Here is a 23,346-nt window from a genome sequence, read left to right on the forward strand (position 1 = left end):
AGCATCGTTCTCTATCACCATCAAAAACGGGGACCTTTTAGCTTCATCAATCTGTCTATTATATTCATCCTCCTCCTCCTGCTCCTCTTCCTGAAACCTCACGTAATCACGCCGAACGGGCAATTTTTCTTAGGCCCACAAGGCTCAGTCATATAACTTTTGTAAACAATGTTTATACGTTTCAATGCTCATTAAAGCGTTGAAACTTTCACCCGAACCAATTTTTATTTTAACTGGGCTGCCTCCAGGCCTAGTTACAAATTAAGCCACAGTAACCAAAGCGATTAATGGGTTTCACCTGCCCTTTTGGTTGGGCATGGGCAATTTTTCTGAGGTACATTAGTACTGTTGGTACACCAATTTTGGGGGGCCCTCGCCTACAGTGAAATCCTAGTAATTTTTATGGGCTTCGCCTGCACTCATGCTACAGCAAGGTGTGCGGGGTTGGCCTACACTTTTTCTACATAAATGTAACTGGAGCCTTGTCTATACTGCAACTACTGAAACGTGAAAGATACTGTTATCTCCCTAAACAGCTGCAACGGGAATGTTACTGTGGCCTGACTTGACTGCTACTACTACTACTACTACTACTACTACTACTGAAATGGAACTAATACTGTGCTCCCCCTATACTGCTGCTTCGGAATTGTTACTGGGGCCTGTCTTGAGTGCTACTACTACTGAAATGGAACTAAGACTGTGCTCCCCCTATACTGCTGCTAGTAATATGTTACTGGGGCCTGTCTAGACTGCTACTACTACTGAAATGGAACTAAGACTGTGCTCCCCCTATAATGCTGCTAGTGATATGGTACTGGGGCCTGTCTAGACTGCTACTACTACTGAAATGGAACTAATACTGTGCTCCCCCTATAATGCTGCTAGTGATATGTTACTGGGGCCTGTCCCTAATGCTACTGCTGAAATGTTACTAATTCTGGGCTCTGCCTATACCGCTGCTAATGCTAATCAATAGAAGATAAAAAAATAAACCAGCGCTCCGGTGTATCGGAAGATGACAATCAGAAGATGCAGAGGTTTGTGTTAGAGATTATGGTTTGTATAGTAATAAGTATTACTTACTTTACAGGGATGCTTATAGTGAAATGCTATGCCACTGGGGTGTGGAAACAGAGGCTTCCCCCCGCCACGGCCCACTTAATCCTGGCCACATTCAAAAAACCAACTAAATAAAACTGCGCTACTAGGTCCGCAGTCGCCACCACATTCCCACCAACGCGGTTACTGTTAAGGTACATATTACCAGTCTGACTGGGGCATGCAGTGTGGGCCGAAGCCCACCTGCATTTAATCTGACGTTAGCTCTGTTGTCCAGGGCACTGCAATGGGATACATTTATGTACCGCCGATGGGTTCCAGGGAGCCACTCATGCTGTGGGTCCACAGGGACTTCACATTAGGGATTTGTACCTGCCAGTGTCTATGTATTAAAAACCCCGGTCAGACTGGGGCATGCAGTGTGGGCCGAAGACCACCTGCATTTAATGGGACGTTACCTTAGCTGTGCTGGGCAATGCAATGGGATATATTTATGTACCGCCGGTGGCTTCCTGGGACCCACCTATGCTGTCGGTCCACACAGAGTTGTAACTGCATGTGTCCGCTTCTAAAGAACCCCAGTCTGACTGGGGCATGCAGTGTGGGCCAAAGCCCACCTGCATTAAACCTGACGTTACATCAGCTATGCTGGGCACTGCAATGGGATTTATGTATGTACCGCCGGTGGGTTCCAGGGAGCCACCCATGATGTGGGTCCACAGGGACTTCACATTGGGGATTTGTACCTGCCTGTGTCTATGAATTAAAAACCCCGGTCAGGTTGGGGCATGCACTGTGGGCCGAAGCCCACCTGCATTTAATCTGACATTACCTCAGCTGTCCAGGGCACTGCAATGGGATACATTTATGTAACGCCGATGGGCTCCAGGGAGCCACCCATGCTGTGGGTCCACAGGGACTTCACATTAGTGATTTGTACCTGCCAGTGTCTATGTATTAAAAACCCCGGTCAGACTGGGGCATGCAGTGTGGGCCGAAGCCCACCTGCATTAAACCTGATGTTACCTCTGCTGTGCTGGGCACTGCAATGGGATATATTTCTGTACCGCCGCTGGGTTCCAGGGAGCCACCCATGCTGTCGGTCCACACGGACTTCACAATAGGGAGTTGTACCTGTCTGTGTCTACTTATAAAAAAAACCCAGTCTGACTGGGGCATGCAGTGTGGGCCGAAGCCCACCTGCATTTAATCTGACGTTAGCTCTGCTGTCCAGGGCACTGCAATGGGATACATTTATGTACAGCGGGTGGGTTCCAGGGAGCCACCCATGCTGTGGGTGCACACGGAATTCCCATTGCGGAGTTGTACCTGCCTGTGACTATTTATTAAAAAAAACCCGGTCTGACTGGGGCATGCAGACACCTTGACAGAATGAATAGTGTGTGGCACATAGGTTCCCCATTGCTATGCCCACGTGTGCAGCTCCTGATGGAGGTGGCACAGGATTGGATTTCTCATTGCTTCTGTACAGCATTGTGGGCTATCGCCCCGCCCCTTGTAAAGAGGGTCGCTGCCTGGCCGTGCCAACCCTCTGCAGCGTGTGCCTGCGGTTCCTCCTCATGGCAGACGCACTTATAAATAGACATGAGGGTGGTGTGGCTATGAGGCCAGCGTGTGGCATGAGGGGAGCTGAAGGCTGCACATGGACACTTTGGTGTGCGCTGTGGACACTGGGTCGTGCAAGGGGGGTAACCCAGGAGAAGTGGCAGCGGAGTGTCATGCAGGCAGTGATTGTCCTTTGTTGGAGGTAGTGTGGTGCTCAGCTAAGGTATGACTTGCTAATGAGGGTTTTTCTGAAGTAAAAATTGTTGGGAGGGGGGGGGGGCACTCTTGCCGCTATTGTGGCTTAATAGTGGGATCTAGGAACTTGAGATGCAGCCCAACATGTAGTCCATCGCCTGCCCTATCCGTTCCTGTGTCGTTCCCATCACTTTCTTGAATTTCCCAGATTTTCACAAATGAAAACCTTAGCGAGCATCGGCGATATACAAAAATGCTCGGGTCGCCCATTGACTTCAATGGGGTTCGTTACTCGAAACGAGCCCTCGAGCATCGCGGAAATTTCGACTCGAGTACCGAGCACCCGAGCATTTTGGTGCTCGCTCATCTCTATTATCTAACTATTTTTTCCGGACTTCGCCTACACTAATGGTACACCAATGTTTCAGGGGTTCGCCTATACTTCTACTACAGAAACGTTACAGGGGTCTGCCTATACTGCTGCTATAGAAATGTGACAGGGGTCTGCCTGTACTTTTACAACAGAAATGTGACAGGGGTCTGCCTGTACTTTTACAACAGAAATGTTACAGGGGTCTGCCTATACTGCTGCTACAGAAATGTTACAGGGGTCTGCCTATACTGCTGCTACAGAAATGTTACAGGGGTCTGCCTATACTGCTGCTACAGACATGTGACAGGGGTCTGCCCTTACTTTTGCTACTGGAATGTTACAGGGGTCTGTCTATACTATTGGTGCACAAAGTCTTCCCATCACAGTGTTTTACCTATCTGGCCCAAAAACACTGACTGTCTAGGGCATGAATTGTGGGCTGAGGCCAACATGTATTTTCTCTTGCGTTACCACAGTTATAAGCGGGACTGGTTTGGGCCAAACAAGAGGAGCGATACTGCACAAATAAGATGTTCACAGCTGCACTAGCATTGAAGTCCGCTCTATGCCCGCCATTGCTGAGGGTTTGTGCAGAGGCCTAGTTCATGATGGAAATGCAACTGCACCAGGTTGGGCCCGTGGAACTTGGCCCTGGTTAATCCAGTCTTTGGAACGGTTAAAACAACCGCAACAAATTAAATGAGACGTTCACTGCTGTACTAGCATCAGAGTCAGCTCTATGCCCACGATTGCTGAGGGTTTGTGCAGAGGCCTATGTCCTCGGTGCAGTGAAAGTCTGCCATGTTTGGGCACTCTGATTTCTTCATGGTTCATGTCTTGGGATTCCTTGGACTCACCTATGCTTTGGGTGCACACAGACTTCCCATAGCGGTGATTTACCTGTCTGGCACAAAGGCACTGACTGACTTGGGTAGGCTGCAGAGTGCAGATGGCTTTCCCCCTGCGTTGTCGATGAGGTACCCGACACCCAAACACAATGAGTAGTGTGTGGACACATCGAGTCCCCACTGCTATGTCATTGGCGGTACCTTGGGTCACATAAAATGGAGTCTGGGACCAAGCCTGACCCAGGGCCCGCTCACATACTTCCCACGCAGAGTATTTCTGCATTGTGGAAATGAGTAGAAGTGCTGGGCTGGCACCTGAGTCCCCTTTATGCCCACGTTTGCGACTCCTGACAATTTTGCGACAGAAGTGGCACGGGATTGGAATTCAAAAAGGGTTTCTGCCTGACCCTTCCAACCCTCTGCAGTGTGTGCTCCCGATTCCTCCTCATCTCAGACGCACTTATAAATAGGCATGAGGGTGGTGTAGCTATGAAGCGAGCGTGTGGCATGAGGGCAGCTAAAGGCTGCGCAGGGAAACTTTTGTGTGTGCTGTGGACGCAGGAGTGCAGTGTGCGTTGGATTGGGCAGCATGTAACCCAGGAGAAGAGGCAGCAGTGTCACCTGCAGGCAGTGATTGTCCTTGGTTGCAGCAGGTAGTGTTGTGCTTAGCTAAGGTGTGCCTTGCTAATGAGGGTTTGACCAAAGTAAAAATTGATGTGTGTGTGTGTGTGTGTGTGTGGGGGGGGGGGGGGGTCCAGGCTCTTGTCCCCATTGTGGCTTAATTGTGGAACCTGGCCCACTTTCCACCACACAAAGATTTCCCTTCCCTTCCTTTCCTCGAAAAACTTAGGTAGCAGTTAAGCAGGGATCCTGACTACATGAACTCAACAGTCCTTTCTAGGACTACTCTTAGTGTGTGCTTTAGCATTTTGGCTGGCTGGGACCAGTAGTGCACCATTTTTTCCCCCAGGCATTCCAGCTGTATTCTGCCCACTGTTAGAGGCTTTATGCTGTGTACTACTAGGGTTTTATATTTAGTTTTTGGGAGGCTCCAAGTGCTGTTGCTGTATTGGAGCATACTGTATCTACCAGTCTATGCGTGCTTTGAATTAGCCCTAGTTCTCAGCGCTATACAGTGGGTTATTTTTTTCTGGCCCAGCTCAAGGCCTCTCAAATTTACGAGTCTCTGTGGGCGGTGTATTAGGAATAGATTTCAGTGCTTTACACTGCTTTAATTTTTTTTCTAGCACTGCATTGAGCCTCTCATATCTACCACTCTCTGTGGGCGGTGAATTAGGCCTAGATGGCAGTGCGTTACACTGGTTCAATAGACACGTGGCACAAACTGGCGCTGTACGCCCTGGAGGTGCTGGCCTACCCTGCCGCTAGCATATTATCAGAGAGGGTGTTTAGTGCTGTTGGAGGGATTATCACGGATAAGCGTACCTGCCAGTCGACTGAGAGCGCCAACAGGCTTACACTCATTAAGATGAACAAAGGCTGGATTTCCCCTGACTTCTCTTATCCGCCGATGGGGAGCAGCCGAGCATAAAGATTATTTAAGCTGGAACTAAAGAACCATGCATCCTATATCACCCCCCAAAATGGAGGGAAGTAGCTTGGTCTATCCTTCTCTGATCTTCCTCCTCTTCCACCTTCTCCTAAACCAGCATGCCATCACACTGAGCAGCCAATTTTTCTGCAGGCCAAACGGCTCTGTAAAAACTATTGTTTTATTTTTATTTTTTTTCCGGAGGGCTAAACACATTTTTCAGGGGTACACCTGTACTCTTGGTACACTATTTTTTTCAGGCCTACACCTTTACTCTTAGCAAACTATTTTCTTTTTTCGGGCTTCGCCTATACCTTTGCTAAACAAATGTTTCCAGGTGTTCGCCTGTAGTCTTGGTCCACCAATTTTCCAGTGGTTCGTCTAAACTCTTGTTACACAACGGTTTCCCAGCATGGTGTTCAGCAATCTGACACATACACAGATTGAATTGTCCTGCTTTGCCCATTAAAATTTCTTCATGTTTCATGTTGTCTTTGGAGCGATGAAAGGAACCGTAACTGATTTAATGTGACTTTCACAGAAGTACTAGCATTCAAGTCCACTTTATGCCCACGTTTGTAGAGGGTGGGTGGAGAGGCCAAGGTCCTGGGTGATGGCAACTGTGCCAAGCTTGGCCTGTGGAATTTCTTTGTGGTTCATCCAGTCTTTGGAGTGATGAAACTAACGGTAACTGATTTTCTGGCCCTGAACAGAGTCTCTCAAATCTCCAAGTCTCTGTGTACGGTAAATTACTACTAGGTATCATTGCTTTACACTGGTTCAATTTTTTCTGGCCTTGCTCAAAGCCTCTCAAGTCTACAAGTCTCTGTGGGTGGTGAATAAGCCCTGCTTCTCAGCGCTATACACTAGTTTTTTTTTTTTCTGGCCCTGCTCAAAGCCTCTCAAATCTACAAGTCTCTGTGTGCGGTGTATTAGGAATAGTTTTCAGTGCTTTACACTTCTTAAATTTTTTCTAGCACTGCATTGAGCCTCTCATATTTACCAGTCTCTGTCTCTGTAGGTGGTGAATTAGCCCTAGGTATCAGCGGTATACATTGATTACAGCGGTATACATTGATTAATTTTTTTTCTGGCCCTGCTCTGTCCTTTACCCTACACGACGAGGATTAGGGGTAAGGGTCGAGGACGTGGACGCGGGCGTTAGAATGAGGGTGTGGGCACAGGCCGAGGTCCTGGGCAGGGTGAAACAGTGCCTGCTGCTGAGGGATTGGTAGAGCGCCGCTTGTCTCCACTCCCCAGCTTCATGTCATATTTTGCAGGTCCGCATGGTAGACCATTATTTAAAGCACAGCAGTGCGATCAGGTGCTGACATGGATAGCGAATAACACCTCCAGTACTTTATCCAATACGCAGTCTTCCACACAGTCCACTCACGCCACCCAAGGGACTGCACCTCTATATCCTCAGGCTGCTCTTCCTTCCTCCCAGCCTGGTCACTCCAGGAAAAGGGGAGTTTGTGTTGAACAGGCATACACTCAAGAACTCTTCCTGCGTCCCTGCCTTGAGTCTAAAAAATACTGGTTCCACAGCAATGTGAGGAGTTTGTCGTGACCGATGCCGAAAATGTGGAACTTTCACAGACTCAGGGTGATGAGGGTGGGGGCTTTGAATAACTGTCTCAAGAGCTATTTGTGGATGATGAGGATGAGACAGTTGTCTGTCAGCAAAGTGGTTGTTAGGGCAATAACTCTGAGGGAGGAGCAGACTGAGGAGTAAGAGGAAGAGCTGATGGCTGATGGACGATGAGGTGACTGACCCAACCAGGCTTGCAAACCCTACTGAAGACAGGGCTTCAGAGGGAGGGGGGGGGGCAATAACAAGCAGCAGAGCAGGTAGGAAGAGGCAGTGTGGTGGCCAGGGGGAGAACCAGCTCCACAGCAAATAATCCACCAACTGTTCCCCACAGCACCCCCTCGCGGCAAGCCTCCATGCAGAGGGATAGGTGTTCGAAGGTCTGGAGGTGTTTTTATTGAGAGCGCAGACGACCGACGAACAGTGGTGCGAACCTGTGTTGCACCAAGATCAGCCGGGGAGCCACCGCTACCATCCTGACCACCACCAGCATGCACAGGCATATGATGGCTAAGCACCCCCACAAGGTGGAACGCAAGCCGTTCACCGCCTGCGGGTCACACCACTACCTCTTCCCCAGTGTTACATCCTGGCACTGAGATGCAACCCCCCTCCCAGGACGCAGGCACAAGTGTTTCCCGGCCTGCACCCACACCCTCACCTCCACGGTCCTCCACCAATGTGTCCCAGCGCACTAGCGCAGCGTTCAGCTGTCGCTAACCCAATCGTTGGAATGAAAGCGGAAATACGTGGCCACCCACCCACATGCACAATCTTTAAATGTGCATATCACACAGCTACTTAGCTTGGAGATGCTGCCATGCAGGCTAGTATAAATTGAAGCTTTCCGCAACATGATGGCGGTGGCGGTCCCTCAGTACTCAGTCCCCAGTCGCCACTATTTTTCCCTGTGTGCATGCCCGCCCTACACCAGCACGCCTCACTCAACATAAACCGTGCCCTCACAAACGTGGTTACGGGAAAGGTCAACTTAACCACCGACACATGGACAAGTGCTGGCGGGCAGGGACACTACATCCCCCTCACTGCACATTGGGTGAACTTCATGGAGGCAGAGACCGAGTCTGACCTTGGGTCTGCTCATGTGCTACTCACACCGAGAATTCCGGGTCCTACGTCCGTGAAGGTTTCTCTGCCTTGGGATAGAAGAGGCACACTGCCCAAGAGCTGTTGCAGGTTTGACAGAGCAGACAGATCTGTGGCTTTTGCGCTAAACCTCCAACCAGGCATGGTCGTGTGTGATAATGGGCGTAACCTGGTGGCGGCTCAGTAGCTTGGCAGACTAACACACGAGCCATGCCTGGCCCACGTGCTAAATCTGGTGGTCCAGCGCTTTCTGAAAAACTACCCCCATTTGTCTGACCTGTTCAGCAAGGTGTGTCGCGTGTGCGCCCATTTAAGGAAGTCCACCACAGATGCCGCCACCGTCAAGACGCTGAAACATCAGTTCCAGCTGCCAGAGCACCGACTGCTGTGCGACATGCCCACATGCTGGAATTCTATGTTGCACATGTTGGCCAGGCTGTACGAGCAGCATAGAACCATTGTAGAATACCAGCTGCAACATGGCCGGCGGAGTGGTAGTCAGCCTTCGCAGTTCTTCACAGAGGAGTGGGCTTGGATGGCAGACATCTGTCAGGTTCTAGAAAACTTTGAGGAGTCTACACAAATGGTGAACGGTGGTGTGGCCATTATCAGTATAACCATCCCGCTGCATTGCCTGCTGAGAAGTTTGCTGCTAAGCATAAAGGCCGACGCTTGGCGGTTATGACAGGAGATGGGGGATTGCAGTATGTTGCTTGATAGCCAGACCACCCTCATGCCTGTTTCTCAATGCATATTGGAGGAGGAGGGGGTGGAGGAGGAGGAGGAGAGGGATGAGACTGCCGCCCACACTTCATAGGGTACCCATGCTACTTTCCTCACATCTGCTCAGCGTGTATGGGCTGAAGCGATGGAGTAGGGCGAGGATCATGAAAGTCATACTCTTAGTGAGGACAGCGATGTGTTGCGTACTGGGACTCTGGCATACATGGCTGACTCCATGTTAAGCTGCCTTTCCCGTGACCCTCACATAAGATGCATTATTGCCAACCAGGATCACTGGCCGTTCACCCTTCTCGACCCACGGTATAATGAGAAGCTTTCCACTCTCATTCCCGAAGAGGAAAGGAGTACGAGAGTGATGCAATACCACAAGGACCTGGTGGAAAAGCTGATGCTAAACTTCCCATCTGACAACGCTAGTGGTAGAGGACGTACTTCAGTGGGCCAAGTAGCAGCTCTACACGACTATTTGGTGTCAAAGCTGGACACGTGGCACAAACTTGCACTGAACTAGAGAACCATGCACCCTCTGTCACCCCCCAAAAGGGGAAAAGTAGCTTGGTCGATGCCTCTCTGATCTTCCTCCCCCTCCTCCTTCCTCCTCATCACGCTGAACAGCCAAGTTTTCAGAGGGCCAAAAGGCTCTGTTAAAACTAAATTTTGTGAAGGGCTGCATCCAGGCTCTGTTACAAATTAAGCAACTACGAGCTCTATGTTAAAAAAAAAACAAAAAACAAAAAAAAAACACAGTTTCTGGGTTTCACCTGCACTCTGGGTAAAGCAATTTTTTCCAGGGGTACACCTGTACTCTTGGTACACCGATTTTTCAGGTGTTCGCTTGTACTCTTGGTACATAAATGCTTCAGGGGTTTGTCTATACTCTTGGTACACAAAGGTTTCCCAGCGCGGTGTTCAGCTATCTGACACATACACAGAATGAATTGTCCTGCTTTGCCCATTAAAATTTCTTCATGTTTCATGCTGTCTTTGGAGCGATGAAAGGAACTGTAACTGATTTCATGAGACTTTCACAGAAGTACTAGCATCCGAGTTTGCTTTAAATACCCAGAGTGGTTTGGTTTTGGTCTGATAGACACCCGCACATCCAATCTCTTGCCCAAATATTCAACCTACACCTCAGACATATTGCCAAATTATGTCCGTTCCTCACCACGGACACCCTAAAAACACTGGTGGTTGCACTCAACCACTCCTGACTCGACTGCTGCAACTTGCTTCTCATCAGCTTCCCCCGCACCAGACTCGCTCCAATCCATACTAACCATGGCAGCTAGGCTCATTTTTCTATCCAGCCATTTTTCAGGCACCTCTGCACTATGTCAGTCGCTGCATTGGCTGCCCATCCGCTGCAGAACTAAATTTAAACTCGTCAACCGCACCCACAAAGCTGTGCATGGTGCCGCACCACCATGCATCACCTTCCTCCTTTCCGTACACCACACAGCCCTCTCACTCCCATCCGTTAACACACTCAGACTAAACACCCCTCTAATACGAACCTCACATGCTCGCCTTCAGGACTTCACCAGAGCAGCACTCATCCTCTGTGTTATCAGACCACACTGGTACCAAGCTGATGACCTCATTGCCAGGTGCCAAATTTGTAGATACGGAAGCTTGTGATGAGAAGATTTGCTAGCAATTATCTATCAATAGTGTCATGGAATATAAAGTGTTAAGTTTCAGAATGCAATAAGTTTATGTTTCTTACCTTCTATTGGACTATTGACCCTTAAATAGAAGACTGAAACCTATGCTTTGTAGTGCCGTGAACTAGGACTTTAAGATAAGAAGTCAACAGACAAATTAAATAAGGCTGAGCTATGTTAACAGAGAAGACACACAACTATTGCAGAAATGTTCTCTAATGCAACAGCAATATCCTGACTTAGGTAATTCTGTGTCTGAGACGGGCCTTAAGAGCTTTGAGAATATTTGGTAGATGTCAATAAGTCTTATGATCAATAAGTATTTTCACCTTTGTAACAGTAAGCTACGTAACACTAATCTTTGTACCAAGCAACATTTGGATACGCCCTCTTCTTCCTGTATAAGAGTTGGCAATGTTCATAATAAAGTCGAATTTCATTGGGATTCTCACTGGAGAAGTGTCTTGACATAACATGGAGTGGTTTCATGCTATTGATAGATAATTGCTCATCACGGGCTTCCATATCTACCAATTTGGCACCTGGCAACGAGGTCATCAGATCGGTACCGGTGTGGTCCGATAACAATAGCATGAAATCACCTCATGTTATGTCAAGACTAGAGATGAGTGAGCACCAACATGCTCGGGTGCTCGTTGCTCGAGTCGAACTTTCCGCAATGCTCGAGAGTTTGTTTCGAGTAACCAACCCCATTGAAGTCAATGGGCGACTTGAGCATTTTTGTATATAACCCATGCTCCGCTAAGGTTTTCTATGTGAAAATCTAGAAAACCCAAGAAAGTGATGGAAACGACACAGAAACGGATATGGCAGGCGAGGGGAAACATGCAGGGCTGTATCTCAGGTTCCCAGGTCCCACTATTAAGCCACAATAGCGGCAAGAGTGGACTCCCCCCTTTACAATTTTTACTTCGGACAAACCCTCATCAGCAAGGCACACCTTAGCTAAGCACCACACTACCTCCAACCAAGCACAAGCACCGCCTGCAAGACACACCGCTGCCTCTTCTCCTGGGTTACATGCTGCCCAACCCCCCCGTACGACTCTGCGTCCGCAGCGCACACAAAAGTGTCCCTGCGCAGCCTTCAGCTGCCCTCATGCCACACGCTGGCCTCATAGCCACACCACCCTCATGTTTATTTATAAATGTGTCTGCCATGACGAGGAACCAGAGGCACACACTGCAGAGGGTTGGCGGGGCCAGGCAGCAGCCCTCTTTAAAAGGGGCGGGGTGATAGCCCACAATGCTGTAGAGAATCGATGATAAATTGACGTTCAATCTTCATTCCAATCCTGTGCCACCTCCGTCAGGAGCTTCAAACGTGGGCATGAGTTACATAGCTATGGGGAATCCATGTGCCACACAGTATTCATTCTGTCTAGGTGTCGCATAGCTCAATCGACACAGCAAGGGGAAAGCCATCTGCACTCTGCCCCCTACCCAAGTCAGTCAGTGTCTTTGTGCCAGGCAGGTCAAACACTGCGATGGGAAGTAAGTGTGCACCAACAGCATAGGTGGGTCCTAGGCAACCCAAGACATAAACAATAAATAAATCACAGTGGCCAAACGTGGCAGACTTGGACCACGCCAACGACATAGGCCTCGGCCCAAAGCCTCAGCCATCGTAGGCAGGAAGCGGACTTTCACTGCACCTAGGACATAGGCCTCTGCAATAACCCTCAGCAATCGCGGGCCTACTGCGAACTCCAATGCTAGCGTAGCTGTGTTTGTCTCATTAGCGCTGTATCGCTCCTCTAGTTTGTCCCAATGCAGCGCCCCGGATAGTAGAGCTAACGTGTGATAAAACACAGGTTGGCTTCGGTCCACACTGCATGCTAGTCAGTATGTGTAATTTACATTGTCACTGGTACGTAGAACTCCGCTATGGGAAGTCTGTGTGAAACCACAGCATGGGTGGCTCCCTGGAACACACCGACGGGGTGGGTTGAGTGAGTGACAGCATATTAGCCTGCCATGGACAAGTTTGTCCTCCACAGCATTGTCTGGCTGCCGGCATATTTGTAGTGCTTATGGCGATTGCGCCTGTCCTACTGCGATTTTGCCGATGGCGATTGTGCCTGCCTTGTGGCGATACTGCCTATGGCGACCGTGTCTGCTTGGAAGACTAAGGGGTGTTGGATTTTCGACTTTTTCCTGTGAATTATTCATAACATTGCAGTGCCCCGAATAGCTAAGGTAACGTGAGATAAAATGCAGGTAGGCTTCGGCCCACACTGCATGCCCTAGTCAGTCTGGGTAATTTTTTTGGGTGGCCATGTACGTTGAACACCACAATGGGAACACTTAGTGCACCGATAGTATGCACAGACCCCTGTAATACTCCTGTAGCAAAGGTATAAGCTGACCCCACTAACAGTTATGTTGCAGAAGTCTAGGGAGACCCTATTAACACTTCTGTAGTAATAGTATAGCCGCACCCCAGTAACATTTCAGTAGCTGCAGTATAGGCAGAGCCCAGTATCAGTTACATTTCAGTAGTAACAGTATAGACAGATTGACAACACCTATGTGGAAAAGTTTTATTTTCTGAGACAAGAGAGGGGCATTTGATTGCAATGAAAAGGATATTCAAGGTACTGAAAGTCTGCACTCCTCCCCATCTCAAGCTGAAATATGGAAAGGCGTCATTCATATGTTTTCTGTTGTCCATTTCAAAGTGTTAGCAAAAAGCAATCCAAGTTTCCGGCTACTACCATGCATCTTTCTTAGGAATTACCAAAGATGATCACAAGTAAAGGCCTCATCATCGGTCAGTCCAAAATCATTCAGGGAGTATGTGGTTCTCAGCTGGCCTGCTTCCACCAAGGATCGGTGCCTGCTGCTACTCTGTCCCTTGCCCTGCAGGGATGCTGTGTTCTATAGTCACCTATATTCCGATCTCAGCTGTACACTTATCTTTGGACTTAGCAGTGCCAACAAGTTGGAAGCCACCATTGTTCTACCAGTCGGCTGAAAGCTTCAGCTAGGGGTAACGGACTACTACCGCTGTTTTGTTTAGTTGGTTTTCGGAATGTGGCCAGGATGAAGTTGTGGAGTATCGACCTAGTAGCACGGTTGTATTTAGTTGGTTTTCGGAATGTGGCCAGGATGAAGTGGGCCGTGGCGGGGGGGTGGGGGGTGGTTGGGGGCTTTCTTATTGTGTCGTTTTAGGTGAAATTCTTGGACTGCTGCCAGATGGACCACTGTGAAAGCATTTGCCAAGAATGTTTTCATTGTTGGAGGATGAGGAGGGGAATGTTTTTGAGGCAGTACGTGTCCTGCACACGTGTCCGTGGTTATATGCACCTTCCCAGTAACCGCGTTGGTATAAAAATTGCTGCGACTGTGGACCTACTAGCTCGGCCTCGCCACTGATCATGTCTTAGGAAAGCCTCAGTTTTCACAAGCCTGTAACATTGCCGTAGCAGCAGAATAGGCAGAGCCCAGAATTAGTAACATTTCAGTGGTAAGAGTATAGACAGACCCCAGTAACATTCCCATAGCAGCAGTATAGGCAGAGCCCGTAACATTTGAGTAGTAACAGCATAGGCAGACATAGTAACATACATAGTGTGTGTAAGGCTGAATGAAGACAATGTCCATCTAGTCCAGCCTGTCTATCCTACTGAGTTGATCCAGAGGAAGGCAAAAAACCCCAAGGCCAGAAGCCAATTAGCCCTTTTGGGGAAAAAAATTCCTTCCCGACTCCCTAATGGCAATCAGACTAATCCCTGGATCAACCCCTAATAGTTCCTACCTTCCTATATACCCAGATTGACACTTAACCTAAGCTTTATATCCTGTTATATCCTTCCTCTCCAGAAAGACATCTAGTCCCCTTTTAAACTCCTCTATGGATTTTGCCATCACCACTTCCTCCGGTAGAGAGTTCCACAGTCTAACTGCTCTTACAGTAAAGAATCCCCTTCTATGTCGGTGATGAAACCTACTTTCCTCTAATCGTAGCGGATGTCCTCTTGTTACCGTCATGGTCCTGGGTGTAAACAGATCTTGGGAGAGATCCTTATATTGTCCCCTCATGTACTTATACATGGTTATTTGATCGCCTCTTAACCTTCTTTTTTCTAGAGTAAATAGTCCCAATTTGGATAGCCGCTCGGGGTATTCCAGTCCCGTCATTCCATGTATTAGTTTAGTTGCCCTTCTTTGAACCCCTTCAAGCACTGTGACATCTTTCCTGAGCACCGGTGACCAGATCTGTACACAGTATTCCATGTGAGGCCTGACAAGTGCCTTATATAGTGGGAGGATAATGTTCTCGTCCTTCGCCCCTATACCTCTTTTAATGCACCCCAAGACTTTATTTGCCTTTGCAGCAGCTGACTGGCATTGGTTACTCCAGTTTAGTCTACTATCCACTAATACCCCCAGATCCTTTTCCATATCACTTTTCCCTAGTGGTACCCCATTAAGTGAATATTGGTGACATCCGTTTCTCCTGCCCATGTGCATAGTCCCCAGTAACATTTAATTTGCAGCAATATAGACAGACCCCAGTAACATTTAATTTGCAGCAGTATAAACAGACCCCAGTAACATTTCATTTACAGCAGTATAGACAGACCCCAGTAACATTTCATTTGCAGCAGTATAGGCAGACCCCAGTAACATTTCATTTGCACCAGTATAGACAGACCCCAGTAACATTTCATTGGCAGCAGTATAGGCAGACCCCAGTAACATTTCATTTGCACCAGTATAGACAGACCCCAGTAACATTTCATTGGCAGCAGCAATAGACAGACCAAGTAACATTTCACTAGTAACAGTATAGACAGACCCCTGCAACATTTTAGTAGCAGCAGCGTAGGCAGAGCCCAGTAACATTTCGGTAGTAACAGTATAGACAGACCCCTGTAACATTTCATTTGCAGCAGTAAAGCCAGAACCCAGTAACATTTCGGTAGTAACAGCATAGACAGACCCCAGTAACATTTCATTTGCAGCAGTATAGACAGACCCCAGTAACATTTGAGTAGTATTAGTAACAGTATAGACAAACGACTGTAACATTTCCGTAGCAGCAGTATTGGCATAGCCCAGCATTAGTAACAACGCGGCACACCTTGCCGAGCAGGTCAGGCAAGTGAGGGTAGTTTTTAGGAAACCGCTGAACCAGCAGATTGAAGACGTTGGCCAGGCATGGCACGTGTGTGAGGCTGCTGAGCTGCAGAGCCGCCACCAAGTTACGGCTGTTGTCATACACGACCATGCCCGCTTGGAGGCTCAGCGGCGAAAGCCAGAAGTCGGTCTGCTCTGTCAGACCCTGCAACAGCTCGGGGCCGTGTGCCTCTTGTCACCTAGGCTTAGTAGTTTCAGCACGGCCTGCTGATGCTTGCCCACAGGTTGCGTATGGGGAGGGGGAGGGTTTAGAGGGGGTGGAATAGACCGCCGCAGATACCAGCACCGAGGTAGGACCCGCTATTCTGGGTGTGGGTAGGACGTGGGCGGTCTCAGGCTCTGACTCGGCCCCAGCCTCCACCAAATTCACCCAATGGGCCGTCAGGGAGATATAGTGGCCCTGCCCGCCAGTACTTGTCCACGTGTCCGTGGTTAAGTGTACCTTCCCAGTAACCACGTTGGTGAGGGCACGATTGATGTTGCGGGAGACGTGCTGGTGTAGGGCTGGGACGGCACACTGGGAAAAATAGTGGCGACTGGGACCGAGTAGCGCGGGACCGCTGCTGCCATCATGTTTTTGAAAGCTTCCGTTTCCACAAGCCTGTACGGCAGCATCTCCAGGCTGATTAATTTTGCAATGTGCACATTTACAGCTTGTGTGTACGGGTGCGTGGTGGCGTATTTGCGCTTTTGCTCCAACGCTTGTGCTAGCGACAGCTGAACGCTGCGCTGGGAGACATTGCTGGGTGGAGTGGAGGACAGTGGAGGTGAGGGTGTGGTTGCAGGCTGGGAGGCGCACGTGCCTGTGTCGTGAGCGTGAGGGGGTGGGGGATCTGAGTGGCAGGTTGGGGCACAGGGGGTGTGCTGGAGGCGGTGAACGGCCTTTGTCCCACCTTGTGGGGTGCTTAGCCATCATATGCCTGCGCATGCTGGTGGTGGGGAGGCTGGTAGTGGTGGCTCCCCGGCTGATCTTGGCGCGACACAGGTTGCACACCACTGTCCGTCGGTCGTCTGTGCTCTCACTGAAAAACGTCCACACCTTTGAACTCCTAGCCCTCTGCACGGTGGCTTGGCATGAGGGGGTGCTTTGGGAAACAGTTGGGGGGGTCTTCGCTCTGGCACCTGCCTCTACCCCTGGCCACTCCACTGCCTCTTCCAATCTGTCCTGCTGCTGCACTTGCCTCCCCCTCTGAAGAACTCTTCTCAGTTGGCTTAGTGAACCAGGTGGGATCAGTCACCTCATCATCCAGCGGTTCTTCCTCCGAATCCTCTGTGTGCTCCTCCCTCGGACTTACTGCCCTTACTACTACCTCACGGATAGACAACTGTGTCTCATCATCATCGACCTCCTCACCCACTGAAAGCTCTTGAGACAGTTGCCGGAAGTCCCCAGCCTCATCCCCCGGACCCCGGGAACTTTCCAAAGGTTGGGCATCGGTCACGACAAACTCCTGAGGTGAGAGAGGATCTATCATTTCCCAATCAAGGCAGGGGCCCCAGAACAGTTCCTGGGAGTCTGCCTGCTCATCAGAATGTGTCATTTTCATGGAGTGAGGAGGCTGGGAGGAAGGAGGAGCAGCAGCGAGAGGAGTCAGAGTTGCAGTAATGGACTGCGTAGAAGACTGGGTGGTCGATAGATTGCTGGATGCATATTCTGCCATCCACGACAGGACCTGCTCACACTGCTCTGTTTGTAATAAAGGTCTATTAAGTAGACCAAAAATTGTGATATGAAGCTGGGGACCCCAGAAACTTTCCTCTCTCCTAATCCCGCAGCAGCCAGCTGCAATTCACCTGGACCAGGAACTCGGCCTGTGCCCACACCCTCACTTGGACCTCCGCGTCCTCGACCCTTACCCCTACTCCTCATCATGGCGGATTAAGAATAGAGCAGGGCCCAAATAAATTACCCCACTGTACCGCACTGACAACTGGGCCTTAATTCACCGCACACAGAGACTTGTAGATAGCGGGGACTCTATGCTGTGACTTGAAAACATTTACCCGCTGTCTTGCGCTGATACCGAGGGGTAATTTACTGCTCGCAGAGACTGGTAGATTATAGAGGCTGTGTGGAGTGGGAGAAGAGTCTAACGCCAGTGGAGAGTGCTGGTAACTGCGGCGATCTCAACCCCACCAAGGGAAGGGTATTGTGAGATGCTCTGCACAGCGGCTGAGCTGAAATACTTTGCAGTGGCCCCGGTAATATTACAGTACTGTTTAGCGGTGAGACCGCTGTCTAATACACTGCAGACACAGAACGGTATAACTGAAGTTGTTTGCAGTAGGCTAGGAAATATTTGAGTGCAGTTTCATGGTGAGAGCCGGTTGTACGGCACTGCAGCCTGAGAACGCCTATTACTGAAAGGCTGGGAACAGGCCTAGATGCGTAATACAAAAATGGATGCACTACAACTCCCAGCCAGCCACAAGTATAATGCACACGGTCAGATGCAGCCCAATGGAGGAGCTTTGGGGTTTTTGTAGACAGGATCCTACTCTAACACTTTCCCTATATCAGCAGCTCTTTCCCTATACTCTGTATAATTCACTGCAGACTTAGAACACTATAGCTGTAATGGCGTGCACAGCCCGAGATGGGGGGGGGGGGTGCACTACTGCTCACAGCCTGCCACAACAGTAATGCACACGGTCAGATGTGGCCCTAAGAAGGACAGTTGGGGTTCTTGTAGACAGGATCCTACGCTAACCCTATATCAGCAGCAGCACTGTCCCTATACTCTCCCAGCGTGTGTCTGAGGCGAGGCACGGGCGGGACCGCTTTAGGTACTCGGCGGTCACCTGATCTTGCCAGCCACTCACTGCAGGGGGGTGGGATAGGGCTGGCGTGTCACAGCAGGAAGTGGTAATGCCTTCCCCGCATGTCTATTGGCTAGAAAATGGCGCTAAACATGCAGGGAAGGACATGGAATTGACTGGAGTACCGCGTGGTGTTCGTCTCCAGTACCCTAATGCTCAGACGAGTGTGCTCGCTCCTCTCTAGTTATTACCTTAATTATATCAATGTGGATTCTATCATTTATATTGATTACATAGTATATCTAAAGATAGACAGACAGACATACAAACACATTGCATGCTAATGAGCCCGCCTGTCTGGCAGTTGACTGTGCATTGTGATGTCATCAATCTGGTGTGACACGGGCAGTATAGAATGATGAATACTGGAGCTTGGTGGCCATCTGAAGTCAGTCTCCACTTCGGACGGGTTACAGATTAAACAGTATTGTATTGTCGTAAATGTGCCCGGTCATATCTCCGCTTGCTGCATGCTGTGTGCTATATTGTTGCAGCGTGTGCATCTTCCATGCTGGCACTTAGAGGATCCTGCCGGTAGGGTAGATAAATTGCCCCTATGTTTTTGATGCGTCCTTACAGAATACTATACTGGGCCTGGGGGTTATGGTATCTATTAGGAAAATATCACTTTTAAGTATCTCCCAGTGTTTACTGAAGATCATTCTAAAGGCCCATTTAGACACAACGATTATCACCCAAAATCCACGCACACGGCAGTTCATGGGACAGTTTTGAGCGTTCGCTTTGCATAAGCGTGTAAATGAAGACACGCTGTATGCAGAATACAAGCGGGACCGCTATCTTCTCCATACAGCTGCTGTCTTCTCAGAGCGCCCAGCTGATATCCCGCTAAGCGCTCCTAGCGGGGTATGCAGAACACAGCTGGAGCGCTTGTCTTCTTCATATTCCGGCTGTGTTCCCCAAGCAGGATACCAGCTAAAACAATAGTATCAGCGGTATCCCGCTAAGAATGCAGCATGCAGCATGGATAAGGCTCATCGTTGTCTTTCAGCTAGCAAAATGGGCCTTTATTGAAACATTGAATCATGTCTGCTTGCTGGGGGGGGGGGGGGGGGGGGGCAGTGCCCGTGTAAGGGTCTAGTACTCTGTTGTATGCATTGCACAGTTGCAGCATGTAAGGGGCTAATGTCTGAAAGTGGCTGGGATATGTCTGCAAAAGTACCAATACATGTACCGTCACAAGATGTCTGCCTTCTATAAATGCGGGTGATTGAGGTGTAGTTGGAGTCCATCCTCTTCAACGGTTAGGAGTGAAGGGTACTATTGTACCCTGATGCTGTTGGGGCATGGTGGTCTGGACGCAGGTCAAGACCTGTTGCCTTGTTATGGAGGACAGGGGTTAATGCACCATGTGCAGAGACTGCTGGTGCTGCCTGTCTTTGATGCATGCTAGATTAGTCATGCCTGGGAGTAGGGTGATGTTGTGTGGTTTCCATTCACTCTGCCAGTTCCCATGTGCATAGTGGCTATATATTCTCACGCCTCCCTTTGCTCAGTGCTGCTTATTCTGTTCCATAGTGGAGTCCCTGGAGTTTGGAGCTCTTCTGTGCTGGGTATATTTCTACTTGCAGATTAGTAGCTGTGGGTTCCGTTTCAGTTGCATTTCTGTTTTTCATTTCTGTGTTGCTTTGCTGTTCGGTTCATCTCTCCAGGGGTCCTTTCAGGGACAGACAGGGCCCAGGAGGAAGACCGTGGGGCCGTCTCTATCAAGACTACTGCTCTTCTTTAAGGCGGGGCCCCTTCACCCCACTTACTAGGTTAGGGCCAGGCTTCATCCTCCCTGGAGCGGTGCTACCATTCAGCATAGCATGGTGTGCGGCTCGTTCATACAGTGCATGCGTTCCCTGTCGCCGTGCTGAGTGTGGTACCCTGGTGTCGCACAGGCTTTTCATCAGGGTTATGCATTTCAGTTGTGGTGCACACTGCTCTTCGGTGCATATCTATCTACCAGAGTAGTTGTGAACATCACCCTGCGCCGGTGCTGAGCGTAGTGCTTGTGAACCATTGGGGCGTCACACCCGCAGCAGTCAGGAACACGGCGATCCATGGGCAACCATATATATCCTGGCAATGGTAATGATCTCACCTATGCAGCAGGTTATGTTAGCTCCCGTCTTATACTTCTTGCTGATAGATAGATAGATGGTTGTCCGGCCTCTGAAGACTCCCATTGAAGGATTACTCGCCCACCTCCCGTGGCAACCTGTTCCACTCATTGATCCCCTCACTGTCTAATATCTAATCTGTGTCTCCTCCCTTTCAGTTTCATCCCATTGCTTCTAGTCTTTCCTTGTGCAGATGAGAATAGGGCTGATCATGGAACGGTGACTACGTGAATGCTTCCATGATCCCCTGCGGTCTCTGCCCCTCAGTGCGTTCTGGCAGGCCCACAACACAGAGATTATTCCGCTGCGAGCCATTTCCCAAGCCGCCCGCCTTTTGTTTCCAGATTTCTGCTTTTGGCGTAAGCTCTCGCACAGTAGCTGCCGTCGGGGATACGGTATCATCCAGCACAGAGATCCTGTCCTCTGTACTAGTGACGCGGTCTCTTAGATTCTGGGTGGCTTGTCTCAACAGGCTCACATCCATTCGGATCTCGAGGATTTTACCCGTAAGGGCAGCAGTAGCTGTCTGCATCGCTGATAAGAGCCGATCGGACAGTCATTGCAAAGTCTGAACCAACCCAGCAAGCGAACTCAAACAGGCGGTTGGTGCAGAGGCCACGTCTCCTGATGCAGATGATGTCGTAGGCTCCGTGTCGGGGGGTTCCCCCCTCGCAAACATCTTTAGTGTATCACTGGGAGAGTTCTGTCTAGTGGGTCCCATAGCAGAACCACTTCTGCGTTTCCTGCCTTTGTAGGGGATTGTGCAAATTGCTTAAAGCTCCTTAAGTAGACCTGTAAAGGCCCCTAAGACATAAGGAGTATACAGCAGTGGCTGGCAGCAGTCACACAGGGAAGTCGTTCGGTTTGCACTTCATTGATGACTGTAATGAGGGACTCCGGGTCTTGAGAATCTGCAGAGTGTTGCACAGCATGGTGGCCACAGCAGAGGAGGAGTAATCCTGGCGCTTCTTGGGGTGGCAGTAGAAGTGCCACTGTATGCCCTGTGCCGGGGACTGTCACAGGTTATGGGGCCTCCTTGTTATACACGGTGCCCTGATGTTCCTGCCGCCCACAGCTGTCTGTTGTGGCTCCTGAGTGTCTCTCTGCTCCGGCAGGGGAGCGCTAATGCAGCAGAGCTCTAGTACTCCCCTTCACCGAAGCCTCCCTGCGCGCTCTCCCCTCGCCCCCACGTGTTTGTGGCAGCAGCTGCACTCCTCGCTTTACAGGAGGGATTCACGCTCCAGCGGCTCTCTGCTGCATGGCCCTTGTCTCCTTCACCCCTCCTCCGTCTTCTCTCCCACTGCTTCAGGAGCTGACAGGCCAATCGGCTGCACAAGATGGCAAGGGCTCTTGTATTCAGCCAATCAGCAGGGAGAGGGGATGGGCCTTTACTCTAGACAACTAAAAGAAACGCCCCTCAATGACGGCCCTGATCAGTAGTTCTCTCTCTGGTCCGCTCACTGTCTATATAGAGTAGGGCTCTGCGCTGAGCAGCTATCGTTTTCTACTGACAACGTAGAAGATGTCTGGTCGAGGTAAAGGAGGGAAAGGTCTTGGGAAGGGCGGCGCCAAGCGGCACAGGAAGGTGCTCCGTGATAACATCCAGGGCATCACCAAGCCTGCCATCCGCCGTCTAGCTCGCAGGGGAGGCGTCAAGCGTATCTCCGGCCTCATCTATGAAGAGACTCGCGGTGTCCTGAAAGTCTTCCTGGAGAACGTGATCCGCGACGCCGTCACCTACACCGAGCACGCCAAGAGGAAGACCGTCACCGCTATGGACGTGGTGTACGCGCTCAAGCGCCAGGGCCGCACTCTCTACGGCTTCGGAGGTTAATAATTCTGCTCTTTTACCATAACACACAAAGGCTCTTCTCAGAGCCGCCCACCTCTTCCAAGGAAAGGCTGTAAATACAACTTTTTGTGGGGGGTCGCCGCTGATGTCTGATTGCCCATCTGTTCTGATACGTGTAATCCGCCCTATATCTGATGCCTGCCATCACCCCTTATGCGTTGGCATTGTTAGTGGCTCAAAGCATTTAACCCTTTGAATCACACTTTTGGGTGCCCACCTTTATGCCCATTTTTGTTCTTTGCGTATGCTATAGTCAGCCGTGTTCCCCTCATGACGCCTTCCCGCAAGGTCTTTGTATCATTAAAATGAGTTGTCTTTACTAATACTCGAGAGAGGGGGGCGGGGACAAAGTGAATAAATGCCTAGATGCGCACATACATACTTCAGTTATTGCGAGTAACAGAGATTTAAGCGTTCTATTAAAGATGACTCCCCTAATGTCAGCGAATCGTCTCTTCTTCTACCAGGAAGCAGGCTGCGGCGTTCTCCTTGGACTAAAGCATACGGCCTGCCAGCTAATCCGTGTAGTGCTACCATATTGGAGGCGTCCGGCACGGCCGTCCTCTCATATAGGAGTGCTGCAATTGCACCAAGCTCTCCTAGGGACCCGCGGAGCCATTTTTTTTTTTTTTACATAGAATTGCCGTCATAGCAGCCAGCTCTCCCAGAGTGCTG

At 49.8% G+C, this 23,346-nt stretch overlaps 1 protein-coding gene across 1 annotated transcript; it reads left to right on the top strand.

Annotated features, from left to right (window-relative positions):
* The first annotated feature begins 22,341 nt into the window (after nt 1-22,341).
* LOC136602452 (histone H4) lies at nt 22,342-22,653 on the top strand. The gene has a single exon (XM_066588882.1). It carries the CDS (start codon nt 22,342-22,344, stop codon nt 22,651-22,653), a length of 312 nt encoding a protein of 103 aa, XP_066444979.1.
* The last annotated feature ends 693 nt before the right edge of the window (nt 22,654-23,346 follow it).

This window comes from Eleutherodactylus coqui, unplaced genomic scaffold, assembly GCF_035609145.1.
Source record: "Eleutherodactylus coqui strain aEleCoq1 unplaced genomic scaffold, aEleCoq1.hap1 HAP1_SCAFFOLD_27, whole genome shotgun sequence".
Lineage (NCBI taxonomy): Eukaryota > Metazoa > Chordata > Amphibia > Anura > Eleutherodactylidae > Eleutherodactylus > Eleutherodactylus coqui.